The 25,360-nt window shown below is 41.5% G+C and overlaps 1 protein-coding gene across 1 annotated transcript in view; it reads right to left on the bottom strand.

The window, feature by feature from the left end:
* Window positions 1–2,328: 2,328 nt before the first annotated feature.
* Window positions 2,329–25,360, bottom strand: part of LOC101618229 (transmembrane serine protease 11D) — a 42,952-nt gene continuing 19,920 nt past the window's right edge. Inside the window, exons 2-10 of the mRNA XM_045130346.1 lie at window positions 23,568–23,689; window positions 20,681–20,799; window positions 16,660–16,727; window positions 14,811–14,968; window positions 9,795–9,833; window positions 7,333–7,510; window positions 5,936–6,195; window positions 4,281–4,423; window positions 2,329–2,490 (exon numbers count right to left, since the gene is read on the bottom strand). Of these exons, the coding sequence (XP_044986281.1) occupies window positions 2,329–2,490; window positions 4,281–4,423; window positions 5,936–6,195; window positions 7,333–7,510; window positions 9,795–9,833; window positions 14,811–14,968; window positions 16,660–16,727; window positions 20,681–20,799; window positions 23,568–23,689 (1,249 nt within the window). The remainder of the gene's footprint in view (window positions 2,491–4,280; window positions 4,424–5,935; window positions 6,196–7,332; window positions 7,511–9,794; window positions 9,834–14,810; window positions 14,969–16,659; window positions 16,728–20,680; window positions 20,800–23,567; window positions 23,690–25,360) is intronic.

The raw sequence follows: 25,360 nt of genomic DNA, 5'->3' as shown, positions 1-25,360 counted from the left end.
TTTCAGTTTCATTAGTGCCCAGTACAGACTCAGGAGCACAAAAGGGCTTAAAAAATTTCTTAAATGGACAGTTTAAACTGTGTAATTAAGTTTTCAGATTAGTGCAGCAATAGTCAATTATTTGCTTTAATCTTTCTTGGGTGCTTCTCTTTCATTAGTCCTGTTTATCACCTTAAACCCAATTTTAGTATTAAATATTCACTTTGTCATTTTAAAAGTTTAGATAATATGTATACTTTATATGTGCTGAATTAACTTCTTCTTGGCATTAATAACTGCAACTCAATTATGATATTGGAAAGTTTCTTTAAGTATTCATCATGACTTTTAAGGACTTCCAGAATTTAAAAAATCACATGCTTCTATAATTATTCATACTCAGCTTCAGAAATCATAATTTCAGTAAAGTGGAACTTATCAGTACATAAAAAGAGTTTTTTCATTTAACATGCATGTGTTCCTTTTGTTTTCAAATACCTCTTCATAAAGACATATTTCACTAAATAACTTTCAATCATTTTTCATGAATTTGCTCCATTTTCTGCTTAAATAAGTGCTGTCTTTTAAGAAGCTATGACATGTAGGAATCAACATAAATGAGTCTGTTACAAGGGGAGGGTGTGTGTGCATGCGCGCACACACACACACACACACTTATGCACACAGGCACCCACCCCGTGAGGCGTGCTCCAAATTAGCAGCTTAGTGCTGTTCTCGAGAGGTGTACCCAGGGAGTGGTCAGCTGGACGCTGCCTCAGTTATAGAGCTTAATTATAAGGCAGCAGAAAGTGCCCAGCCTTTGGTGTTCTCTTATTGCACAACCAATTAAGTAAATTGCTTTGGATTGCCCTTCAGCAAGCATAACTTCCAGAAATAGACAAGCAAAGATTGTAGAAAGAGTTTATTTGAAATAAAATGTGCCAATTTTTTTTATATGTTTTACCAAGGGTTGGTTACATTTTCAAATCCCTTTTTCTAATAGAAATGGCTTTAATGTAGTTCTCTACACACGGTTTTACTTCAGAAAGTTCTGAAAGTTTCCAACACAGTATCTTGAACTTTCTAGTATCCAGACATAGGGAGTTAACTTTTAGGAAGAAGCTCTGACACATAGATGGTCATGTACCACCATACACCACTCTAGCTAGGCTGGGAGCCCATAAAAACCCACAACATTTGTGATTCAGATTGTATGGATTACTGTGCCATTAAATTTTAATTGATTTTATTTGATTTATACTCTTTTGTGGAAGAGAGAAAGAGAGAAGGAGGGAGGGAAGGAGAGAGAGAGAGAGAGAGAGAGAGAGAGAGAGAGAGGGAGCAAGAACTATGAATTTTAAGATTCTTCTCTCCAAAATAGTTTTGGCATTACACTATTTGATCTTTCTGTTTTTGTAAGCCAACTCTTTCCCTCTTTTTTATCATTAACTTTTAATTCATTAATTTAGTTATGAGGGTCCTTTTATCCTTTTAAAAATAACTTCAAGTGGTAGGTGTTTGGTAGTGTAAATTTTTCCTGATAAATCTCTAGAATTTAACAATTAAAATGTTCAATTTTCTACTAATGATTGAATAAAAATCACTATTATTTAATGTTAAAAAGCTGCATTCAGCTGTGGTATACATTTCCTTTGCTTCTCTGGGAAGGAGACATCGTTACTCTTCTATGTAATAAACATATTTTTAAATGCAAAAGTATCATCAAAACTATTTATAATTCTTTTGGTCTTACTTGAAGACTAAACTGTTTCAGCTTTGATGCACATCATCTGAGAGAGTTCCTATGGGAACGGGCTCTTATAATTGGGATTGCTGAAGGACTGCACAGTGGTTTCACATTTATTAATTTTAGGGTTCACATTTCCTATAAAACAAAAAGTAGATCTTTAACTAATACTATTTTCTGGCCTCACATTTTCTTCCTGCCTCTCACACTGTTCTGCCACTTTCTTTATTTGGCTTTACACTCTGCTCAGTGTCGGTTTCAAAGAGACTTCCTCAGAGACCACCCCTCTGACCCTCCTCACTGGCCCAGGTGCCTCTAGAGTGCGCTTTCAAGCACTTATGTATTCAGATCGTTAACTCTGTAACTAGGTTAATAAGTGCCCCCCTGTGACATAGCCATATTGTGATGCAGAATGCATGGAGTTTTCTTGACAGAATGAAAGTCGATGCGAATAAAGATTAAATAGTGTTTGTTAAACCATGCTTATGTAACAGGATGCCAAAACGGACACTTCTAGTTTCTTTTCAGCTGACAAGTGGAGCTGTGGGACTTTATACAGGCAACTTCCACGCAGACTTTCCAGGACATACATGTTTATTGTGCTATACTCCCGTTTCCTGCCTAATCCAGTCACGGTAGGAGGTCACTCGGGTATACACTCCGGGATGGTTTGGCACACCACACTGATACCCCCAGCTCACTATGCCCACCACGAACCAAAGTCGCCGGGAATCTTCTTGGACTAGTGGGCCACCAGAATCTCCCTGTAGGAAACAAAACGATTGGTTACCTAAGCACAGAAACAACCTTAAGGTCTTGAGTTTATGTCTCTGAGAGTAGAGGAAGTCAGCACAAATCATGCAGAAGTAGGGAAATCCTCTGAGTTCCTTCAAGTCCTTCGCAGGCTCAGAGGAGGAGCAGCCCATCACTCAGACTTCCCTGCTGCTGCCCGAGGCCGCTGGTTCCTCTCAGGCTTCTCCTCTCATCCCAATGACCTGCTCCTCTCCACCTTCTCACCCTGTAAGCCCTATGACTCACATTTAATTTCTGATACTATTTGTTCTTGTGACTATATAACCTTGAACTTCAGACATAGGAATAAAACCTGCTACAAGGCACAAATATATCAATTAGGAGTAAAATAATTAAGTAATCTAAAAAATAAAATTTCAGTATCTTATTTTATTCTAGTTGCTATAATGTGAAAATTTCACATGGCTGTTTGATTTTATGCACTGGACTAAAGATTATAGGCTAGAGATAAATGGCTTTTCTTTTTTCCTTCTTTTCTTATCTCTTCCCTACCTTGCTCTTCTTCCTTTTCCATACCCTCCCTGTCCCTTTTCCTTTTTCCCTCCTCTCCTCCCCTCTCCTCTCCTCTCCTCTCCTCTCCTCTCCTCTCCTCTCCTCTCCTCTCCTCTCCTCTCCTCTCCTCTCCTCTCCTCTCCTCTCCTCTCCTCTCCTCTCCTCTCCTCTCCTCTCCTCTCCTCTCCTCTCCTCTCCTCTCCTCTCCTCTCCTCTCCTCTCCTCCCCTCCCCTCCCCTCCCCTCCCCTCCCCTCTCCTCTCTTCTCCTTTCCTGTACCCTCCCCTCCTCTCCTGTTGTTTCCTCTCCTCTCCATTCCTCTCCTCTCCCCTCCCCTCTTCGCCTCTCCTTTTGTTTCCTCTCCAGTCCTCTCCTCTCCTCTCCCCTTCCCTCTCCTCCTGTCTCTTCCTCTCCTCTCCTCTTTTTTTCCTTTCCTTTCCCTTCTTTCCCACTCTCTCTCCTTTTTTCTTTTTTCGTTTCTGCTATTACATAATTTTAGGAGATACTGTGGCCTAGATAATTAGGATTTTGTGTATATTTGCTGCCTTCTAGCTGCTTTAAAATTATGTGTATTTCTGATGGTTGTGTGTAATAGTGTTTTTATTGATTGATCTGAGAATAAGAAATATTTTCAAATAAAAATAATCTATATTTTAAAATTTAACTATTTGTAAACATGAAATGAGTGATTATTTTTATTGTGAACTGGCAATAATTATGTACCTTTATAAGATACAAAAAGTTCTGTGATTTATGAATGAAATCAAGTTAGCTAATATCTCCATTATTTCAAAAAAACTAACTTTTGTGATGAAAGCATTCAAAATTTACTCTCTAGCAATGTATGTTACCCTATTTTGCTGATATTTACCATGTTGTATAATACTTTTCTTTAACACTTCATAATAGTTAAATATTAAAAGAAACAATTTTTGTGAAACATAAAATTTATAAGAGAATTTTATCTATAAGATGAAGATCAGCCTGGTGTGGTGGTGCACGCCTTTAATCCCAGCACTCGGGAGGCAGAGGTAGGAGGATTGCCGTGAGTTCGAGGCCACCCTGAGACTCCATAGTGAACTCCAGGTCAGCCTGGGCTGGAGTGAGACCCTACCTCGAAAAACCAAAAAAAAAAAAAAAAAAAGATGAAGATCATAAAGTTTTAGAGGATCAGAGCTCCATCATAGCTGTGAATTTATGCTTGTCATGAGATAGCAAGCTAGTAAGTGCCCCACATGTCTGGCGCTTACCTGGCATGCATCCACAGCACCCGATGGTACTCCAGCACAGAGCATCTCAGGCAGTACACTTCCCCCATAACCAGCCGGTGCATTGCATACATCAGTGCTTATTATTCTGACCTGGCCTTGCCGTAGGTCTGAGACTGAATTGCCTATTTAGCGTATAAGCAGAAATAAAATGGACTTCAGCTACTTGTAGACATTTAGATGTAAAGAATTTGAGAAGAAAACAATTGCACTCCAAATATTATTCTCTATTTAGAAAGGAAAGAAGAGGCATAGAATTTCCTTCTAGCAAAGATTCCCGTGGAAGAGTAGGGATGGGCTCTTGAGTCAAGTGGGTTTCCCTTTTTTTCCCCTGTCCCCTTTTAAGTTACTTTTGTGATCTATTTCCCCAAAAATTTTTAGAGAAAAGGGAGAAATTGTGGGCTGGGAAGATGGCTCACTGGTTGAAAGAGCTTACTATGGTGACTGCTAGCCCATGTTTACCTCCCCAGCTGCCCACATAAAGCTAGATGGCCATTCATTTGCAGCCACAAGAGACCCTGATGTAGTCTACTCCCTACCACACATACACACATGCAAATAAATGGATAAAACAGTTGGACAAAAGAAAAATCATTGGCTCTGGTGACGTATGCCTATAATCCTATAATTCAGGAAATGAACACAAAGGATCACAAGTTCAATGCAAGCCTCCGCCCCATATGAGTTAGAAGACATTCAAGGCTACGTGAGGCTCTGCCTCAAAAAAAATAAATAAATTTACTGTGTCAAAATTGACTTATACTATTTAAATCATCTACTAACTGATTTTGAATTAGAAAATAACACACTGATCAAATTTTAATCTAGTAGCAAAACTGAAATTGGTCTAGTTTTGGGGTTGAAGAGCTACCCATTTGAAATCAGTGCTCTCCCAACATAGAATTATAATAGTTTTACATGACAAGTACAAAATTGGCCTATTATACTAAGTTACTTTGGGTCAAAAGAACACAGTGAAAGTTTTTCTGAGAAAATTAAAGCTTTGTCTTACTCCCTAGAGAAATAATGAACAAGTGTGATCAGTTCTTTCTATACATGGAGTTTGTGACCATGGAATTCATTTCACCTCAGAATGTTTTAGAAGATGATACCTTTTGGGTTCTTAAAGTTCTTAGATAATACCTATTCAAACCTTCTTGTTTTTTTCATGGAAGAGCCATTTAAGTCTCATAGAACTCTATTACTAAAGAACATCTGTTTTTTTCATATCACTTTGTTTTCATTATTATTTTCTTTCATATTTGCATATTTGCATTTTGAGAATTTTTTGTAGATAGTTTCTAAGAGTTTTGCTTGTTTTGAGTTTCCGAGGAAACTCAGGGTTAGACACAACTCAGGGATGACCAGCGTATAGGATGTTTCTATACTCTGTAAAAGTCTTCCTCTCGCAGTTTCCTAATTTAAGCTCTTATAAACCTGGGCATGGTGGCCGATGCTTGTAATCTAGCACTCAGGAAGCTAAAGTCAGAGTGACGTTAGCACAAATCCAGCCTGGGTTATACAACAACTTCAGCCTGGATTATAATGCGACTCCATGACAAAACAGTAACGTAAGTAATGATGGAAAGCCAGGATATTTTATTGTTTTTATTTTATTTTTTTCCTGAGATACTTACCTCCATAAATTAGAGAACCCCATCCTGTTACGTAAGCAGGGGAACCAGGTGTGATGCTTTGGGTAGCCTCTGGGAGACACACCCTGTGGATATTTCTGTTAAAGGTGACAGGTCGCTCAAGTTGTACGACTGCGATATCGTTTTCACGAGTTGAAGGTCTGTAATCTCTGTGGGCTGAAATTGTCCTTATTCTCACTCTCCGTCTAGGATATATCGTGGAAGTACCAAAGGTGGCAGTCCATTGTTGAGGATTAGGGTAGCTAAAAATATACAAAACTTGCTCTTTGAATAGGGAACTCATAAATACCTCAAATATTTGTATTTTGCACTTGCTATCCCTACCATCAGGGAATGGTTCAACCATCTCATTGCTATTCTTTCTTGCATTATAAGCTCACAATTATGTTGAACTTATTGATAGAATGAGTGTCCTTTATTTAAAAAATATAGAAAGAATTTGGAACACATTTCTTGAAGGAAAGTATTATCTTGAATTACTTCTATTGCAATGAGCATATTCTAATACTTTGATGATATCTAACGTAATATAAATTCCTTTGTTCTCTCTCCTTTCCTCATGCCCCCATCCAAGTTACTAAGAATTCTGAAGTAATGACCATTTTCATTTTAACTCATTACTTTTGGTTTTTCTTTTGCCTTGAGAATGAATCTCTATTTAAATATTAGTTAAGGGAAATCCTTCTTCTTTTTCCTGTTTTTTGGGGTGTGTGTATGGTATGCATGTGTGTATGCATTTTCATATTACGTGTCCATGTGCATATGGATGCCAGAGGTTGTCAATGGGTGTCTTTCTCAATCTCTCTTCACCTCGTTTTTGGCTGATACAGAGTCCCTCACTGAAACCAGAGCTCACTAATTAGGCTAGAATAGTTAGCCGGCAAGCCCTAGGGATCCTCTTGCCTTCACCTCCTCAGTACTGAGATGATAGTATGCTTCCATGATAAAACACGAGAATCCTGCACAACAAAAACTTAACATTTGTTATATCAGTGTACCAGTTCTGCCAATAGCATAACACTTTGGTAATACTATTGCCCCTAATTTGAAAACAACAAACAAAAGAATCATAGGCAAGTTGAGTGAATTTTCTAAGCTTTCATAAATAGGCTTTAAATTAAATTTGCTGATGTATAAACTTCTGTTCTTTGTTATAATGGTATGCCATTAATGGAAACAGAGAACTGCCAGGATTCTAAGGTAGAAAGACAATTTTGTTTCTAGGAGTAGAAAGAAAAGACTCGGGATCTTTTTTTGTTTTTCACTCAACTATTTCTGTGTCAATCCATTTTCATTTACTTCTGGAGCTAGTGGGTGGAATGTTCGCGTGCCTCTCTTTCCTAGTTGTTCCCGAGGAGGAAGGGTAGCTACAGCCTCACCTTCTGAAGCAGTGAGCTGCGGTCAGGACCCATGAGTTGCTGATCAGGACGCCGCCACAGTGGTGGACATTATTGAGCTGCAGACTGACTTGCCAAGGCCACTCTCCCTCGTCAACTAGAATGCCACCAAGGATCCTCTCTTCAGACAGGGTCAGAAGATCTGCACGGGCCCCACATTCTGGCAAGAGAAGGGCGTTAACAGTTAACATGCTGCACAGATGATTATGCACTGACATTTTGGAGATTACTGCAGAGATTCTCCATCATTTATAAGTTCGTGTATTTCCTCAAAGCATACTAGACTTTCCAAAAGCATATGAGCACATGATCCATATGTTCATTCATTCATTCTTTCTTTCTCTCTCTAATAGCTCTATCATTTATCTATCTACATGCATACATACATATATTCTTTTATTCTTTGAACTAGAGTCCTCATGTTGCCCAGACTGGCCTCAATTTCACTGTGTAGCTGAGGATGACCTTGAACTCCTGATCCTCCTGCTTTGATCTTTTAAGTGCTGGGATTTAATAGGTTTGTACCCCATATCTGGCTTGCTATTTTTACAGTACATGTGCGACTACCAACATGGTACGTTTTTTTAGAGAACATGTATGCATAAAGACTGTACTTTAGAGCACATTTCTAAAGCTACTTAGCATGACGGCTTCAAATTTGAAAGTAGTTCCAGTATCGTCTCGGGTGCTTCAAGTGTGTGAGGGCCTACGTAGGCCAGTGTGCCAGCCCAGGCCACAGTGAGGGCTAACATGGGCAAGTGTGCCAGCCCAGGCCACAGTGAGGGCTAACATGGGCAAGTGTGCCAGCCCAGACCACAGTGAGGGCTAACATGGGCAAGTGTGCCAGCCCAGGCCACAGTGAGGGCTAACATGGGCAAGTGTGCCAGCCCAGGCCACAGGAGCCTAGGAAATGTCCTTTTCCTCAATACAATCTTGGTTATCTCCAGGAACTCGTGAGAAATCTTGACTTTCAGACCTCCACTGGAGAACAGGTCAGGAGATACATGTAGAGGGATGTGCATATGTACCTACAAGTTGGAGGAGAACTGGCCTCACGCTGAAGCCTCCTTAGTGGTACTGTAGTTCATCGTGGAGGGCCCATTCTCCGTGCTGACTCCTAGTAAAGAGTGGCTGTAGGGACGCTGACTGAAAGCTCCTCGCTTCCAGAATGTATACTTAAGAAGCCCATGGGCATCCCAGCGGCTAGAGCTGAAACGGACTGTGTTAATAACTCAGTTCTCAGCCTCAATTCTATGACTTTTTTCTCTTGTTTAGTCTAATATTTTTTAGTAATAATATAGTCATATTACCTACAATAATTTCTAATGATGGTTGGTAACCATCCTGAAGCATTTTGTTTTGCACAAATTTTTCAGACAAAAGATCAGATTTGCATTAAGAATATACATAAGACATCAGGTTGGAGAGATGGCTTAGTGGTTAAGGCACTTGCCTGCAAAGCTTAAGGACTCATATTCGACTCTCCAAGTCCCATGTAAGCCAGACACATAGTGATACAAGCACACAATGTCGCACATGTGCACAAGGGGGTGCACACATCTGGAATTCAATTGCATTGGCTGGAGGCTGTGGTGTGCCAATTCTCTCCCTTCCTCCCTCCTTTACTCTCTTTCTCTGTCTCACATAAAAAAGGCTAGTATGTTGGGCTTGCCTCAAACAAAAAAAATATATATATACATAAGACATGATTTTTCTTGAATAATCAAATTCTTTAGTGTGTTATTTGATCACATTTTTGTTCCAAACCAACATGAACTAAATGTAGTATGAAGTAGCAAATCACAGAGGTAGCATCACTTTATAAAATTACTGAAGTGTCTATCATAGGCCAGCTATCTAGGTACACAGAGCTGATTTCCTGCTACTTTTTGTTAGCCCAAGAAGTAAGTTGCATGTTTCTGAGGGCTTCCTGTCTGCTATTCCAGTGTAAGAGTATGCAGTGGAGCACTGGGATGCACTGATCGTCCCGTCAGGATATAAGCCCCAAACAGACAAGACCGCTTATATTTTTAAAATTACCTTATAATTAACCTGAATCCACAACAAAACAAGCCATTATGGTGGTTAGGAACGGCTGTATAAATGCTATCATCAAACACAATTTATAAGTCTACACAAAAGGCACCACAGGGTGGAGGCGGTGAAAGCTTCCTAAAACTGTTCAGGAAATTTTCCTGAGGCCCAACTCAGTATTGTTTGGTCCTGTGCTACAACTCCATTTATTTTTTCTTGAAGGATAAGTAAATTCTGCTTCATTGGCCAGTGATGTAAGTGGTATTTTGTTTCAACAAGAACCCGCCTGGGTGAACTCAGAATGAAGGCACCGCTTTCACCCATATGGCCTTGGCTAAGAACATAAAACACCTCTACATAGAGCCCTATATTTTGACAAACTACATTTAAAAAATAATTTAAAAACTTACCTTGAGTGAAGAGATTTTCTGTATCCTGACCAGTAATTGCTAGCGGGAAAAATGAAAATGTGAGACTAAGATGAAGAAAGCACAGGCTGGAAGTCATTTCGCTTCAATTTCTTGAAGTGCAGTGCTCACAAAACTAGAATCAGAACCACTGGGAGGTTTGAGGAAATTCAGATTCCCAGGCTCCACCCCAAATCTGCTGAAAGAGTTCCTGAGTCATGTGCCCCAGAAATCTGTTTACAACCTTGCCCCAGTTTATTGGTATTGACACTAAAGCTTGTGCTTGACTTTCTCACAAAACACTTAAAAGATTGCTTTGCTGTCATTATAGGAAAGAGGAGACTAAAAACAATGCGACAATTATAAAAAGAAGCTGATTTTTCATTTACTCATATACATGTGTAAGTATATTGGTGTATGTGGTATTACTGTACAGGTACGTATCATCTCTTCCATGGTGAGCAAAATACCAGCACATCACCTACAGATAGACAGTAATCCAGGAGTCATACAAGTAGACTCAAATGCATATTGGAATGAATAAAAGAGAAATATTAGCAGGAGGGTCATTGAGAAGGTAACATTTGATCTGGAGGAATAGCATTTGTATTGTAATTTGAAATCCCAAAGAACTGTCCCAAGCTCTCAGCGTTGGAGCCAGAGTCCCCCTGATGAGTCTGGGTATAGCTGCTTCCTCCTGTGCTCCTTTCCCTTCCCAGGCAGCCAGCAGAAGGGAAAAGACATTTCCAAGAGAAGGTATAGTGGGGTATCAATGCATAGAGGTGTAAGATGTTTGCTTAATGGAGTAATTAGGGCTAGTGTATGTGTGTGGGGGTGCATGAAGGAATGGTGGAATGATGGGAGTGCCTGGAAAGAAAACCATGTCAGTATCATATAAGGAAGACTTGTCTATTTCACTTGAAAGTCAGCATTCAGGACAGACTTCTGTGCATATCTTAAGAGTCCCCTCAAACTCAGTATGACCAATTGTATCTAGAGATTTCACAGCGTGCGTTTCTTCATTTAGTGACACCACGTCTATCCCTTCTCATCATTCTCACATCTTAGTAGCCTTTAGGCTCTTCAGCCTTTAGCCTTCACTGCCCTGTGAGTTAGCCTCCCACTCCCTCCCCCTCTGCGGCTTCATGTGCTCATCCTTCCACACAAGTAGAGCGCCCTGAAAACTGAGACCCCGGCTCCGTGTTTGTACTTTCCTCCGCCTGGCTTTCAGAGACTCATCACTCCCAGAACTGCATGTCAGGTCACATCCTTCCGTACTTGAAAACTATTGGTAAGAAATCAATCTTAGTTCCTATAAAATCAACTCAAGCTTTAAAGACAGGCTTTCATGCTCCCTAAGACCAGTTTGTGCAAGGTGTTTCAGCTAAGCCTTTCACGGGGCCTGCCTATGGCATTGGCTTTCGTAAGCATCAGTAGAGCCAAGTTGCCCTTTTGGAAACAGGAAATAAAAGGAGCTGATTACTCTCCTTCATTCTCTGGACCAGAAACACTTGCGTCTTAATCCTAACTGCCCACAGGATGAGTCTTTCGCCTGAGGCAATTACCTATCTTTCCTAAACAAGGACAGTAACAGGACCTATTGGGATGGTTGCCGTCAGGAAGAGTACCCATTAGAATAGTTGCTGTGAGGATTTAGTAGAGGGTCAAAAATGCATTCAAGACGCTTCAAGTGCTGCTTAGAGACAGTGACTGCTTTTGTGACCACGGTGCTGGATGATAGAGCGCTGACCAGCTGTCCCAGTGGTCTCTTTGCTTCGCTCTGTTCAAGCATCAGGTTTACATCGTGTTTACTATGAAGTGTTTGCTTTCCTTTCTGTCATTTAGTGTGTGTGGTGTAAAAGCATGTGTGTGTGCATGCTCATCTGCATGCGGGTGTACGTGTGCGTGCCTGCACGTGGAGGCTAGAAATCGCCATTGGGTATCTGTCTTTCTTGGTTGGTCCCCTCGTTCACTAAGGCAGGTCTGTCCCTTTAGTCTGGAGCTTACTGAGTTCAGCAAGCCTAGCTCGCTGACTTGTCCCTGGGTCTCCTGCCGCTGTCTCCTGGGAGCCGGAACTACAGGTCAGCGCCATCCTCACCTGCTCGTCCATGGGCTCTGGAGATCCCAATTTCAGCTGTCACACTTGTGGGGCAAGTACTTTATCCTTTGCCCCAGCCCTGCTCATTGTTCTTTACTCTCCCTCAGGCATTTCTCTTTCTCCCACGTCAATCCCACACCTCATGCATGCGTGCTGAAGCCCTTGCTGAGAGCTGCAAGCCTCTGCTCTCTCCACCTGGGTCCCTGCCCACCCACTGCATTTCACGCTGACTGCGTGAGTGGATCTCCTCTCTCTCTTCCTTTCTCTTCTCACTGCTGAGGACAGGACCAGTGCCTTAGGTATGCTAGACAAGTGCTCCTCCACCGAGCTACGTCCTGACCCGTCATGTGCTCTCTCAATTGTCAAGTCTACTCTCTGGCTGTTGGGAAATATTTTGCTTCAACTAGATTATGAGCTCCTAGGAAGTGAAACAATTAGTGAATTGCACAAATTATGTAGAACAATGCTCAAAAGATTACAAGTACTTGAGAAGTGCTTTGGAATTATTCCTTGTGGTGTAGGAACATGGGCAAGCCAGGGCGCAATGAGACCACAGAGTTGGAGTAGCATGTTCTTTCCCCCTTCTAGCATAGCTCTTTAGGCCCAGGGGAGGGGAGAAGAGAGTCCACAACTCTTGAGGGCAGAACATTGTAGGCGAATGCAGTGTTTGTTTACCAAGAATTAAGTGTTCTAGTACTTTGACAACTGGTACTATTGTGGCAGGTCCATCCCAGCCCAGGGTGGTGCCATGAAAATCCTTTTGAGCCTGAGCTTATGAGGAAATCATGGGGTGTTAAACTCGAAGTGCATGTCAGGGCTAAGGAATTGTCCTTGTTAACCTGTCCACATCTTTTAATCATGGGATGACATTTACTGGACATCTGTTATGTACCAGATTCTGGGTAGTGGACAAACAGCGAGCAAATTACAGCTGCTCTCACCTACAGAAAGCCTATGGAGTAGGATTAAGTAAAACAATGCAATAGTTATACAAATGATAATTATTTTACTTTCATTTGTGATTACTGTTGTGAAAGAACATAGGGTCTGTGGAGTGGACCATGAGTTATACCTGGATGCTATGATTACCCCTTTCTGCAGTAGGTTCACAAGTTGAACATATGAAAATGACATCCTTTTAAAGAGTGTTGGGAGAGTAATTAATAATGGATTCTGCATTATTTCATCCTAATTAAAATGACAGTTATCAAAAGAATAGAAAATTAACAAATGCTAATGAGGATGGGGGATAGAATATTAATATGCTGTTAATGGGAATTTAAAGTAGTATGGCCACTATGGAATAAAATCTGGAGATCCTAGTTTTCAACAAAACTAGAAACAGAACTGCCATGTGGCCCAGCTATATTACTTTTGGGTAAATATCTTAAGGAATTGAAGCCAATTGTCAGAGACATCTGTACCTCATGCACAGCGTGGTTCACCACAGCCAACATACAGACTAAGCCTAGGTGTCTATCTCGAGTTATCAAGAGATGAATGGGGAAAATGTGGTGGATGGGACAAGTGGAATATTACTCAACCACAAAAGAACAAAGTCTGTCACTTGCAACAACATAACACTTTTAGACATTATGCTGCGTAAAGATTAGTCAGGCTCAGAAAGACAAATACCACACATTCTCACTTATACTTGGAAATGAAAACAATGAAATTTAAGAAATAGAAAATAAGATAGTGTTTTACCAGAGTCCAGGAAGGGCAGCAAGGAGGAAGAAATGGAGAGAGGTCCAGAGGTTCACATGGCCAAAAACGGCTTCTACTACTCTAAAATCATACTAGACCACCAGAATATCTAGAATATTCTAGTATTCTTACATAACTATGGTTGACAACAATTAATTGAATATTTCAAAATACCAATAGAGAAGATCTTAAATGTTCCTAGCACAAAGATATATTATGTGTTCATGGTAATAAGCCAATTGCTCTGATCTAACCATTATATATTATACCCATGCATCAAAATGACAATGTACCCCATAGATAGATATGGTTACTGTGTGTAAATTAAAATGTTTTTACAAAGAAAATTTGTGGGCTAGGAAGATAATTCACTGGATAAGAGCTCTTTTTGCAAAAGCGTGAGGATGTGAGTTAAATCCCTAGAACTTCACATAGAAAGTTGAGGACGGACACGCACCTCTGTGAACCCAGTGCTGAAATGGGCAGAGGCGGGAGAACTTCTGGGGCTCACTGGTCAGCCAGTCTAACTCAAAGGTGGTGTGAGCTTCAGATCTGGCGAGAGACTATGTCTCAAGGTAATAGGGCAGAAGAGTAATAGAGGAGGTCACCCAGCCTCCTTCTCTGACCTCTGCATTTAAGCACATTGGATGTGCACATCATCACACACATATGCCTACAACACGTGCACGCGCGCACACACACACACACCACATATCTATCCTACACACATAAAGAAAGTATTTTCACAATTTTCCTCACCAAGCCCTGAGATATAAGACAAGAAATATGATTTCAGTTTTATATAGAAGAAAATAGAAATCCACAGTTTCTTGAGATACTGACCTTTAAAATTCATTGCTATTGGAACATTTCTTTAAAGGACAAGCCTAAGCACTTTTTTTTTTCAAGAAATAAATTTGCATTCACACTCCATTTTTTTTACGTGCTTATAATATACAGAATGAAAAAAATGCTAGAACAAATGAAAATAAATTACCTCATGTGGAAGAAAATATTATCTTTTAAAATAAATATAACTGTTGAAAAAGAGGAAAATCCTAAAATATTTATGTTAGAGAACTACATATTATATTTAGCTTTGATAGGTACATTCCAGAGAATGCAAAATCAGGCTATCATTTAATTAGTATCTGACTTTGAATTAGTGAATGAGTGATATGTTGAAATTAAATGGTACAAAAAATAGTACTTACATGTTACCTCATTTGAAGAATTTATTTCCAAGTTTCCGGAGTTACTCAGCATTTGTTGTAAAATAGATTGGATCCTGCTTTTCATCGATGCTCCATTGTTACGTCTACTATATCGAAATTTCATGACAACATCTGCGACCACACCACTACCCTCTTGCCTGTAAATCATGGAGATATTTAAAGAGTGCTTTTGATACCTCTAGACTTTCCTTGATTAAGCCAACTTTTAATAATTCATTTGAGGAATTGACCTGTAGAACAGTTTTAATGGTGTTTGCATACGTCATGACAATGTAAGGATAACGCTATCTCCTAAATTCGATTTTAATGAACATATAACATGCATTATAGCTGGCTGGGAAGTCAGAATGCTGCCACTTTTACTGTGTGACTTTTGCAAATTACTTAATTTTCTTAATCATTATGTAACCGAGAGTCATTACATGTAAAATAGGTTGTTATTAGGGTGATAGAAAACGACATGTGTAAAACCTTTGTAAGAGTACGCAGCATGCAGTAAGTGCCCTGTCATAAGTATTAACTGCTATAAGAGTTCACAAACTTGAAACAAATTCATCTTCTTTAGAAAATTTATAAAAAGACGACATTCCAAAGTTATGTGAGTTATGACTACAAGTTAATTTTCTGGTACCTAGACCTATTCATCTAGCTATAACAGCAAAATTTAACTTTTGTAGACACATGTTCATAGTTTACATCCCATTTTAGTTGACAACAAATGCTGTCTGTTCCTAACAAAGTCAAATGTAAAGTGCCATCTTGAAATTCTCAATCTTTGATGTCCAGGTTTTGAGTTTCTCTTGTCTGACATTAATAAAACTACATTGATTTTTTTGTGCTTAATTTTTGAATATATCTTTACCTATATTTTTTACCTATATTTTAAGAAATGCCTATGTCATTACAGGTTTGCTATTATTCCTATCACTGAACTAGATTTTTCTAGAATATAAGCACACACTGCATTCCACGCGCCAACGGCACCTGGCATTTTGTGTGAGTGCTGGGACCTGAACTCAGGTCTTCATGCTTGTGTAGTAAGCACTTTACCACTGAGAAACCTCCTCAGTCCTAGAGTGATTTTAATGAAGGGAGCAGTGTGTTTGGGTGTTTGTCTAGAGGAATCTTCTTCACTAGCGCATAGAGTGGGACAAGGCTAGAAACAAGGAGACTCATCAGCTTACTGTTTTACTCTAGAATAGAGAAGGATGGTGGCACTGTGTTTAAAGAAAAGCTGTGAATCTGGGAGATGTTTAGGGCACAGAACTGCAAGGATTAGGTGTGTAGGCTGGAGGAACGGTCAGGAATCAATGATGACTATGATGGTTTTCATAAGCAATTCTTTGATGGTGATACCATGGACTGAGATAGGAAGGGCTAGTAGGATAATGTATTTGATTATGGAGAGATGGAAGGTTCATATCTGTGTATATTAACGCTGAGCTGTCTGCAAGGTATCAAGCAGGTGGCTGTGAATATGCATGTGTTGAGATGAGAGCAGATGGGCTCAGAGATTCATTTTCAAGACTTATCCGTGCGTAAATGGCAATGAAGCTGCCGAAAAGAGATTGTGAGTTGAGAAGATATACAGCTCTCACTGCACGAGTTTTTGTAAATTTTTTATTTACTTATTTACATATGTATGTGTGTGTGTGTGGGGGTGTGTGTGTCAGGGTCTCTTGTCACTAAAAACAAATTCTAGACACATACCTCACTTTCTGTGTCTGGTTTTTACGTGGGTAATGGGGAACTGAACCCGAGCCAGCAGGCTTTGTAAGCAAGCATACATCTTTAATTGCCGAGTGGTTCTTCATGTCGCTTCACTCACCTCAGTTTGACAACATGTGCTCTGAGGAAATGGCTTCTTAGATCTGATTCTTCAAATGCTCGAGTAATCTGTAGAATAATTGGCAAATATACACTCTGTAATTATAGCTCTTCCTTTCTTTCTGTCCGACTTTGTGATAGGGTGCTGATGCCAGTGAGAATTGGAATTCTGAGTTTGTAACTGAGTTCAGTGCATCTTTGTCACAAGCTGGGTGGGGTAGACATAGACAGGATATTTATATATATATGTGTGTGTGTGTGTGTGTGTGTGTGTGTGTGTGTGCGCGTTGCCTGTTTATCATCTGTTAAGCAGAAATGATCCTTGATAGGATGTGTGTACTAGATGTCAGTCTCACTATAATATGTGGGAACTAATGCTATATGACTTAGTGGCTCTTAATGAGGTGGTTGGGGCAAAAGCCAAGCCAATACTAGGGAAATCCATTCATATAAGTCAACACTAGGGAAATCCACTCATACAACATAGAACTCAACATCAAGAAAACCCACTTATATAACTAAACAAGTAAATCCACTCTACAGCTAAACACTAGGGAAATTTACCCACACAACTAAACACTAAGGAAATTCATTGATACAACTCAACAGTAGGGAAATCCACTCATAAAACTACACACTAGGGAATTTTCCTCATATAACTCAAAACTAGGAAGTCCACTGATAGAACTTACTACTGTGGAAATCCACTCTACAACTCAACATTGGAGAAATCTACTCATACAAGTACACACTATGAAATTCACACATATGAGTCAATACAAGGGAAAGTCACTCACACAAGATCACATGTGTGGTCCCCAGTGAATGTGTTCTAAATGGATGAAATCGGATTAAAATTGGTTACAATGAATTGCAATGGAAATTGTGAAGAGAAGGAAAAAAGAAGCAAAGGGCAGTCCTTCTGACTCATACCAAAGACCACGCATTATTCTTAGCATCAGTTGATTGTTTCTTGACCTAGTAACTAGCTATGTCCCTGAGTCACTTCACAGTGCCAGCAAGGGTGGTTGTCTTGGGAGAGTAAGTTCAGTTTCGCAGTTAAAGGGTGCTTCTGTGACTGGCATAGCTTTGTGATGCAGGGCCAGATGCACTCGGTTCCCTAAGAGTGACTATGAGTGAGGTTGCATGAGGACATGAAGACGTGGAAACGGGACATCAAGTCATCTGGCCACAAAGCTTAAATGCGGCGGGGCTGCGCCAGCATGAGGACCTCAGGGGCAGTCCACAACACCTGTGTGGAAGCTGGGCACAGTGGCATGACCTACAATCCTGTGTGGAAGCTGGGCACAGTGTCAGGCACCTACAATCCTGTGCGGGAGCTGGGCGCAGTGGCAGGCACCTACAATCCTGTGTGGAAGCTGGGCACAGTGGCATGACCTATAATCCTGTGCGGGAGCTGGGCGCAGTGGCAGGCACCTACAATCCTGTGTGGAAGCTGGGCACAGTGTCAGGCACCTACAATCCTGTGCGGGAGCTGGGCGCAGTGGCAGGCACCTGCAATCCTGTGCGGGAGCTGGGCGCAGTGGCAGGCACCTGCAATCCTGTGCGGGAGCTGGGCACAGTGGCAGGCACCTACAATCCTGTGCGGGAGCTGGGCACAGTGGCATGACCTACAATCCTGTGCGGGAACTGGGCACAGTGTCAGGCACTTACAATCCTGTGCGGGAGCTGGGCACAGTGGCATGACCTATAATCCTGTGCGGGAGCTGGGCACAGTGGCATGACCTATAATCCTGTGCGGGAGCTGGGCACAGTGGCATGACCTACAATCCTGTGCGGGAGCTGGGCACAGTGGCATGACCTACAATCCTGTGCGGGAGCTGGGCACAGTGGCATGACCTACAATCCTGTGCGGGAGCTGGGCACAGTGTCAGGCACCTGCAATCCTGTGCGGGAGCTGGGCACAGTGGCATGACCTACAATCCTGTGCGGGAGCTGGGCACAGTGGCATGACCTACAATCCTGTGCGGGAGCTGGGCACAGTGGCATGACCTACAATCCTGTGCGGGAGCTGGGCACAGTGTCAGGCACCTGCAATCCTGTGCGGGAGCTGGGCACAGTGGCATGACCTACAATCCTGTGCGGGAGCTGGGCGCAGTGGCAGGCACCTGCAATCCTGTGCGGGAGCTGGGCACAGTGGCATGACCTACAATCCTGTGCGGGAGCTGGGCGCAGTGGCATGACCTACAATCCTGTGCGGGAGCTGGGCACAGTGGCATGACCTACAATCCTGTGCGGGAGCTGGGCACAGTGGCATGACCTACAATCCTGTGCGGGAGCTGGGCACAGTGGCATGACCTACAATCCTGTGCGGGAGCTGGGCACAGTGGCATGCACCTACAATCCTGTGCGGGAGCTGGGCACAGTGGCATGACCTACAATCCTGTGCGGGAGCTGGGCACAGTGGCAGGCACCTGCTAATCCTGTGCGGGAAGCTGGGCACAGTGGCATGACCTACAATCCTGTGCGGGAGCTGGGCACAGTGGCAGGCACCTGCAATCCTGTGCGGGAGCTGGGCACAGTGGCATGACCTACAATCCTGTGCGGGAGCTGGGCACAGTGGCATGACCTACAATCCTGTGCGGGAGCTGGGCACAGTGGCAGGCACCTGCAATCCTGTGCGGGAGCTGGGCACAGTGGCATGACCTACAATCCTGTGCGGGAGCTGGGCACAGTGTCATGACCTACAATCCTGTGCGGGAGCTGGGCACAGTGGCATGACCTACAATCCTGTGTGGGAGCTGGGCACAGTGGCATGACCTACAATCCTGTGCGGGAGCTGGGCACAGTGGCATGACCTACAATCCTGTGCGGGAGCTGGGCACAGTGGCATGACCTACAATCCTGTGTGGGAGCTGGGCACAGTGGCAGGCACCTGCAATCCTGTGCGGGAGCTGGGCACAGTGGCATGACCTATAATCCTGTGCGGGAGCTGGGCACAGTGGCATGACCTACAATCCTGTGTGGGAGCTGGGCACAGTGGCATGACCTACAATCCTGTGCGGGAGCTGGGCACAGTGGCATGACCTACAATCCTGTGCGGGAGCTGGGCACAGTGGCATGACCTACAATCCTGTGCGGGAGCTGGGCACAGTGGCAGGCACCTGCAATCCTGTGTGGGAGCTGGGCACAGTGGCATGACCTACAATCCTGTGCGGGAGCTGGGCACAGTGTCATGACCTACAATCCTGTGCGGGAGCTGGGCACAGTGGCATGACCTACAATCCTGTGTGGGAGCTGGGCACAGTGGCATGACCTACAATCCTGTGTGGGAGCTGGGCACAGTGGCATGACCTACAATCCTGTGCGGGAGCTGGGCACAGTGGCATGACCTACAATCCTGTGCGGGAGCTGGGCGCAGTGGCAGGCACCTGCAATCCTGTGCTGTGGACGTAGACTGGAGCACGCCTGCGGCTCGCTGGTTAGCTATTCTAACCGAATCAGTGAGCTCCAGCTTCAGTGAGAGCCTGTCGCTGGAGGTCAGCGAAGGAAGACACTCCCCTTGTCCTCTGAACAGGCGCACGGCGCCCCACCCTCCCGAGGGCGGGGCTTAGAGGCACGCACCGACACTCACGATTCTAGGCCCATCACTAAACTAATATGGTTTCCAAATTATGTTCTTCCTCACAAAATGAACGTATCTTTTAACACCTGCCACTCTGCATGATGTTTAGTTGAACAAGGAAAGAGTAAAGAAAAAGTGAAAGGGATGTTCAAAATTCAGTCACACTTCTTAATACAGATTTCTAGTTTTGATGTCAGAATCAAATAAAATGCATATTTATTCATGGTCAAACACTTTTGCTCATGAAATGAGAAAATGTGGATATGAACCAGAACGGTAGCTGACTAACTCAGTGAAAGCAAAAGTATCACATCTTTTACCACTCAAGAGAGCAAAATCCACAGAGCATTTGGATAGAAAATATATCTTAAAATTATTGTTTCTTACTATATTCATTTTGTACTGGGCCAAAGAACAAATATAAGCATTAACATACCATAGACTCGATTCTTTCACTTAAATTCCTGTATTCCTGTGTCGCTGGTGAACTTAATGCATCAGTATATCTAACATTTAGGATATGAAAACTGCTATGGTAAAAGTAAGTCTTTTTGTCTGGAAAAGAAAGAAAGGCGTGTTTAGTTTTCCACTTCTAAGGGGTTGAATCTTTATTTTATTAAGTATTATTGGAAGTTACACAACTAATATTGTTTTCCTTAATAAAAAGAAAGATTTATACTTAATATAAATGCAATTATAATAAAAATATTTTTGTTATCCAAAAGCTTTGCAAAATTAGGACTGTTAAAGTTGTGTGAAAATCAACCAAAATTATTGAATCTTTGAAAATTATTCAGACATGTTATGATTTTCATTATTAGTATATCTTAGTGATTTTTTTACATTATTCATTCAACAAACATTAATGGATATCTATAATATATAATCTCATTTAGCAGTGAGAAAGAATTCAAGTAATAAAGTGGGTTCTTAAATTTTTATTTATAAATAATCATATGCATTTATAGAATGTATTTTGACATATTCACCTCCTATTACCATCTCCTTTCCCTCCTCTCAGTGTAATCTATCTTCTTCCTAGCTAATTTCCTTTCTAAAAGTCATTTCAAACAATATTCTTTATGGAGGAGCTAGCAATGTGACAGTTTTTCTGGAATAAGCTAGAAAATAAATCTGACAACATATCTAATCTGGCTGTCCCGATGGACTGTTTTTATCAAGTGGCTCTTCTTGAGTATAACCACCTGTTGGAAGGAGATAAAGGTCCCTAAGACATACCTTTCTGGAGCTGCAACTCAGAATGTTATGATATGATCACAGTTAGGGGAATCTTTCTCAGGAAAATTCATTTCTTTCTTTTAATCATTCCCTAATGAGAGGAAAATCTTGATCCTAGGGGGAAAGGATTTTTTTTACATGGAGGGACAGGTGTTTTGGGCCATAAGTAACCACTGGGGTATGATCTGAGGAGGGTCTACCTGAGCACCTTCTCTTTGTACTTACATGTGACGGTGCAGCGCCGTTAATAGTGATAGTCAGTAATTTATTATAAATCTCAATGTCTTTTCATTTTCCTATCCCTAGGTCACTCATTTTTGGGATAGTCAAATTCAGGTATTTGATTTAAAAATGTCAACAAAAGCAAAACTTAGCCATGACCTTTACATTTGATCAGCTGAAATGATTATTCCTTATTACTGGTTTTTTCCTATGCTGATAATTTCATCACATCACAGGAAGCTCTTCAACCTTTGCACATTTAAGTATTTTTGCCTGTTTATAACAGGAAAGATCATAAATTATGTTCTTTCTTTTTCTCTCCACATTCATATACCCAACTGCAAGCACATACACAAGGTTTCAATTATTTAACATAATTATATCTAAAATATAATCGTCTGTAAAATAAGCTGAAAGTATGTTTTAAGGAAAAAGTTGTAATATATATTATCTAGTTAAATTTGACCTGTTGTCTATCTGAAAGTTCTGTAATGATATTTACCAGGATTTAAAGGAAATTTGTTTATGAATGAGCAAGGTATGTAGATTTCTTATATTATTTTTATAATCCATGCTTAATTTATTGGTGATATAATAATTTAAATAGAAACCACTAATAAAAGCACATATATTTTTTCACAGTATCTAGTTCTTTTAATATACTTTCAATTTGCTGATACTTATTTGAGGATTTTAGTGTCAATGTTCATTAGAAAAGTTGTTGGACACTTTGAGGTAGGACATAGTCTCATTATACTTTCTTTGTTTTGGCTTTTCAAGGTAAGATCTCACTCTCTCATTATATGCTTTCTTGAGAAGACTAGAACACTGGTATCATTTCTTACTGAAGCACTTGGTAGAATTCACCACTGTAATCTTCTTTCTATTTTAGAATATTGTTAATTATTTTACATTTTATTTGATGACAGCAACTTCTTGAGATTTTCTATTTATTTTTAAGCTTTTAAAAAAATTGATAACATCCATAATCAGTCTCTATTTTATTTTGTCATCTTCTTTCCCTCCTATTATAAGGGTCCTGTATAGATAGTACCAGGCACTATGAGGTCATGGTAGACTGCATTGTAAGCAGTCCTACACTTCCTTTGACTCTTACATTCTTTCCATCACCTCATCCACAATGGGCCCTGAGCCTTGGAGTGTGTGATAGAGATGTTTCACTGCTGAACACTCCTCTGTCATTTCTTCTCAACATGATGGTGAAAAGCATATATCAGTTAAGATTTGCATTATCTCTTTGTACTTTTTTTCAGCAGGAGTAAAGCTATCTACCAATCATAATAGCTATTCTGCTTATAAGGCAGTGATTTAAGGACACAGAGCATGAATTATCAAATACTTAGGTGTATACAAATTTTAGGTGATGACACTCAAGAGTCCAATGTTTAACTTTAAAATTTTTTATTATAATTTATTTATTAGAGAGAGAAAGTGTGTGTGTGTGTGTGTGTGTGTGTGTGTGTGTGTGTGAGAGAGAGAGAGAGAGAGAGAGAGAGAGAGAGAGAAAGAGGGAATGAATAGGTGTGCCAGGGCCAGGGGACTCCAGAAGCATGTCTCACTTTGGGCATCTGGTTTATGTGGGTACTAGAGAGATTTTTCTCTATCTAGAATGATTCTTATCCCAGTAATATTTAGTATACTTGAAAACTATACTTAGCATATTTAAAAATAAAAGATAATAAACGCTCATTGAGAAGACTTACAGATATGAATTATGTTTATAGATGAATTCTAAGTAGCATTATATTACATAAACATGGTCATACAAGCAAAGGCCAAGTATTTAATTTGAAAGTACACTAAATGACTTCACCTTAACAGTAATAGTCAGTGAGACTTACCGAAAGCTAAGAAGTGGATCAGGAGCCCTGTGGCCACCGCCAGGATCACCACGCCTGCAATGACAGCCAGTGCGACTGCAAACGGGTTCAGGAATCTTGAATATGGTGACACTCGTCCTGGCCTGACCGGGGGGGGGGGGGACAAGAAGAGAAGGTCCCTCATTTCACTGGAAAGCCTTCGCTTTAGTGTCCATGGTGATCACCCCTCTTGCCTTCCTAGCTTGCTCTTCAATCTGATTGTAGAAACATCCCGAAAATCACCATGAGCTGAACCAGGCTGTCCTTGATGGGATTTCTTTCAAGGCTTTTGTTGTAGTTTACTGTTTTCTGTACAAAAGTATTGACTACTTACGTTGTTCGGTGATAGAATAAGGAAATCTGACCTGTGGTTTGGAATCACTTCCTCTCTCCCTTTCTCCTTATGCCCTTATGCATGTGTGTATGGGTGTGGGGGTGCATGTGGGTGTTGGTGTGCTTGTACATGTGCATGTGGATATATAAATGTGGAGGCCAATGGAAACCTCCGGGGTCTTTCTTTGTAAGTCTATCTTTTTTGAGCAAGATCTGTCATTGGCCTAGAACTCACCAATTAGGCTAGCTGGATGGCTGGAAAGACTCAAGGATCCATTTACTCTGCCTCCCCAGTACTGGGATTGCAAGCATGTGCCATTATGCTTGGCATTTTTACCTGGGTGCTGGGAATGCAGGTCCTCATGCTTTTGATGCCAGCACTTTGCAGGCGGCGCCGTCTCCTCAGCCCTGCGCTCTTCCCTGTCTCTGCCTGCTGGCACGTGTCTCAAGAAAGACAGCACCTGTTTCTGGGCTGCTGCAGTGCACCAAGACCTTGAACTTGGCAGTGCCATAGCCGCCAGCCTTACTGGGACAGGGACTGGGGTTGGAACAACAGCGTCCACCTCTGAGCTACTCTCCATAGCAGTACGGACGATGCAGCGGGCAGAGGCACAAATCTGGTGGCAGGCTCCTGAAATGAATGAGAGCTGCTCCAACACCACGGGCGCGTGTGACTTTCCATGCTTCCCTAGAACTCCACTAACTGCAGTGTGGGTCAGTTGATTAAGACCAAAGCAGCATTTTGTGTTGTGGAAGGCCTATCACTTAGCTTATTCACTGCCTCCTTCCTTCTAGTACAGAGTCCTGGACTCATGCCAGAGGGGTAGTGTGAATTCTAGTTCTGTTCCTTGTTTGCTTAGTCTTGTCATTTATTGGACACCATTTGTCTGAAAAAAAAAATTGGGAATAATAGTACATATCTCACCAGGCTACTTCAAGTGATGAGATGAGGTTACTTAAGTGCATCTAAACATCTCTAGTCAAACAGGCTATCCATGAAGCCAAGAGAACCTTCAGAATAAAGATAGGGTTTTAATGCTGGTGTCCGGCACTGTAGAGGGCCTGGCATATTTGAGTATTTTGTGAGTATTTAGGGAATTTATAATTATTTACTGTGCATGTTAACTTTTGGGCATGTTTCATATTTAAAAATCCTAATAGACCTGAGGCTGTTACATTTAGACAGATTCTACTGTGACTCTCATTGTTTTCATTTTGCTTTGTCAACATTCTGATGGAAAAGGACATGTTCTGGAGTGACCACTGGTTCTCAGACATTGGGCTTCACAGCAGAGCCGCCTGGCGTTTGGCTCTGTGAGCGGTGCGTCGTGCTGTGCGGGGGTAATTTCCTGTGCACTATGTGTTGTGCCTTTGGGGCTGGAAACATTTTAGAAGATCATTGAAAGTGGAAATACATTTGCTAACTTTCAGTTTTATTCAGT

The sequence above is a fragment of the Jaculus jaculus genome, chromosome 11 (assembly GCF_020740685.1).
Source record: "Jaculus jaculus isolate mJacJac1 chromosome 11, mJacJac1.mat.Y.cur, whole genome shotgun sequence".
Classification (NCBI taxonomy): Eukaryota; Metazoa; Chordata; class Mammalia; order Rodentia; family Dipodidae; genus Jaculus; species Jaculus jaculus.
The sequence above is the reverse complement of the archived record's forward strand: the minus strand, read 5'-3'. Positions and strand labels throughout refer to the sequence as shown.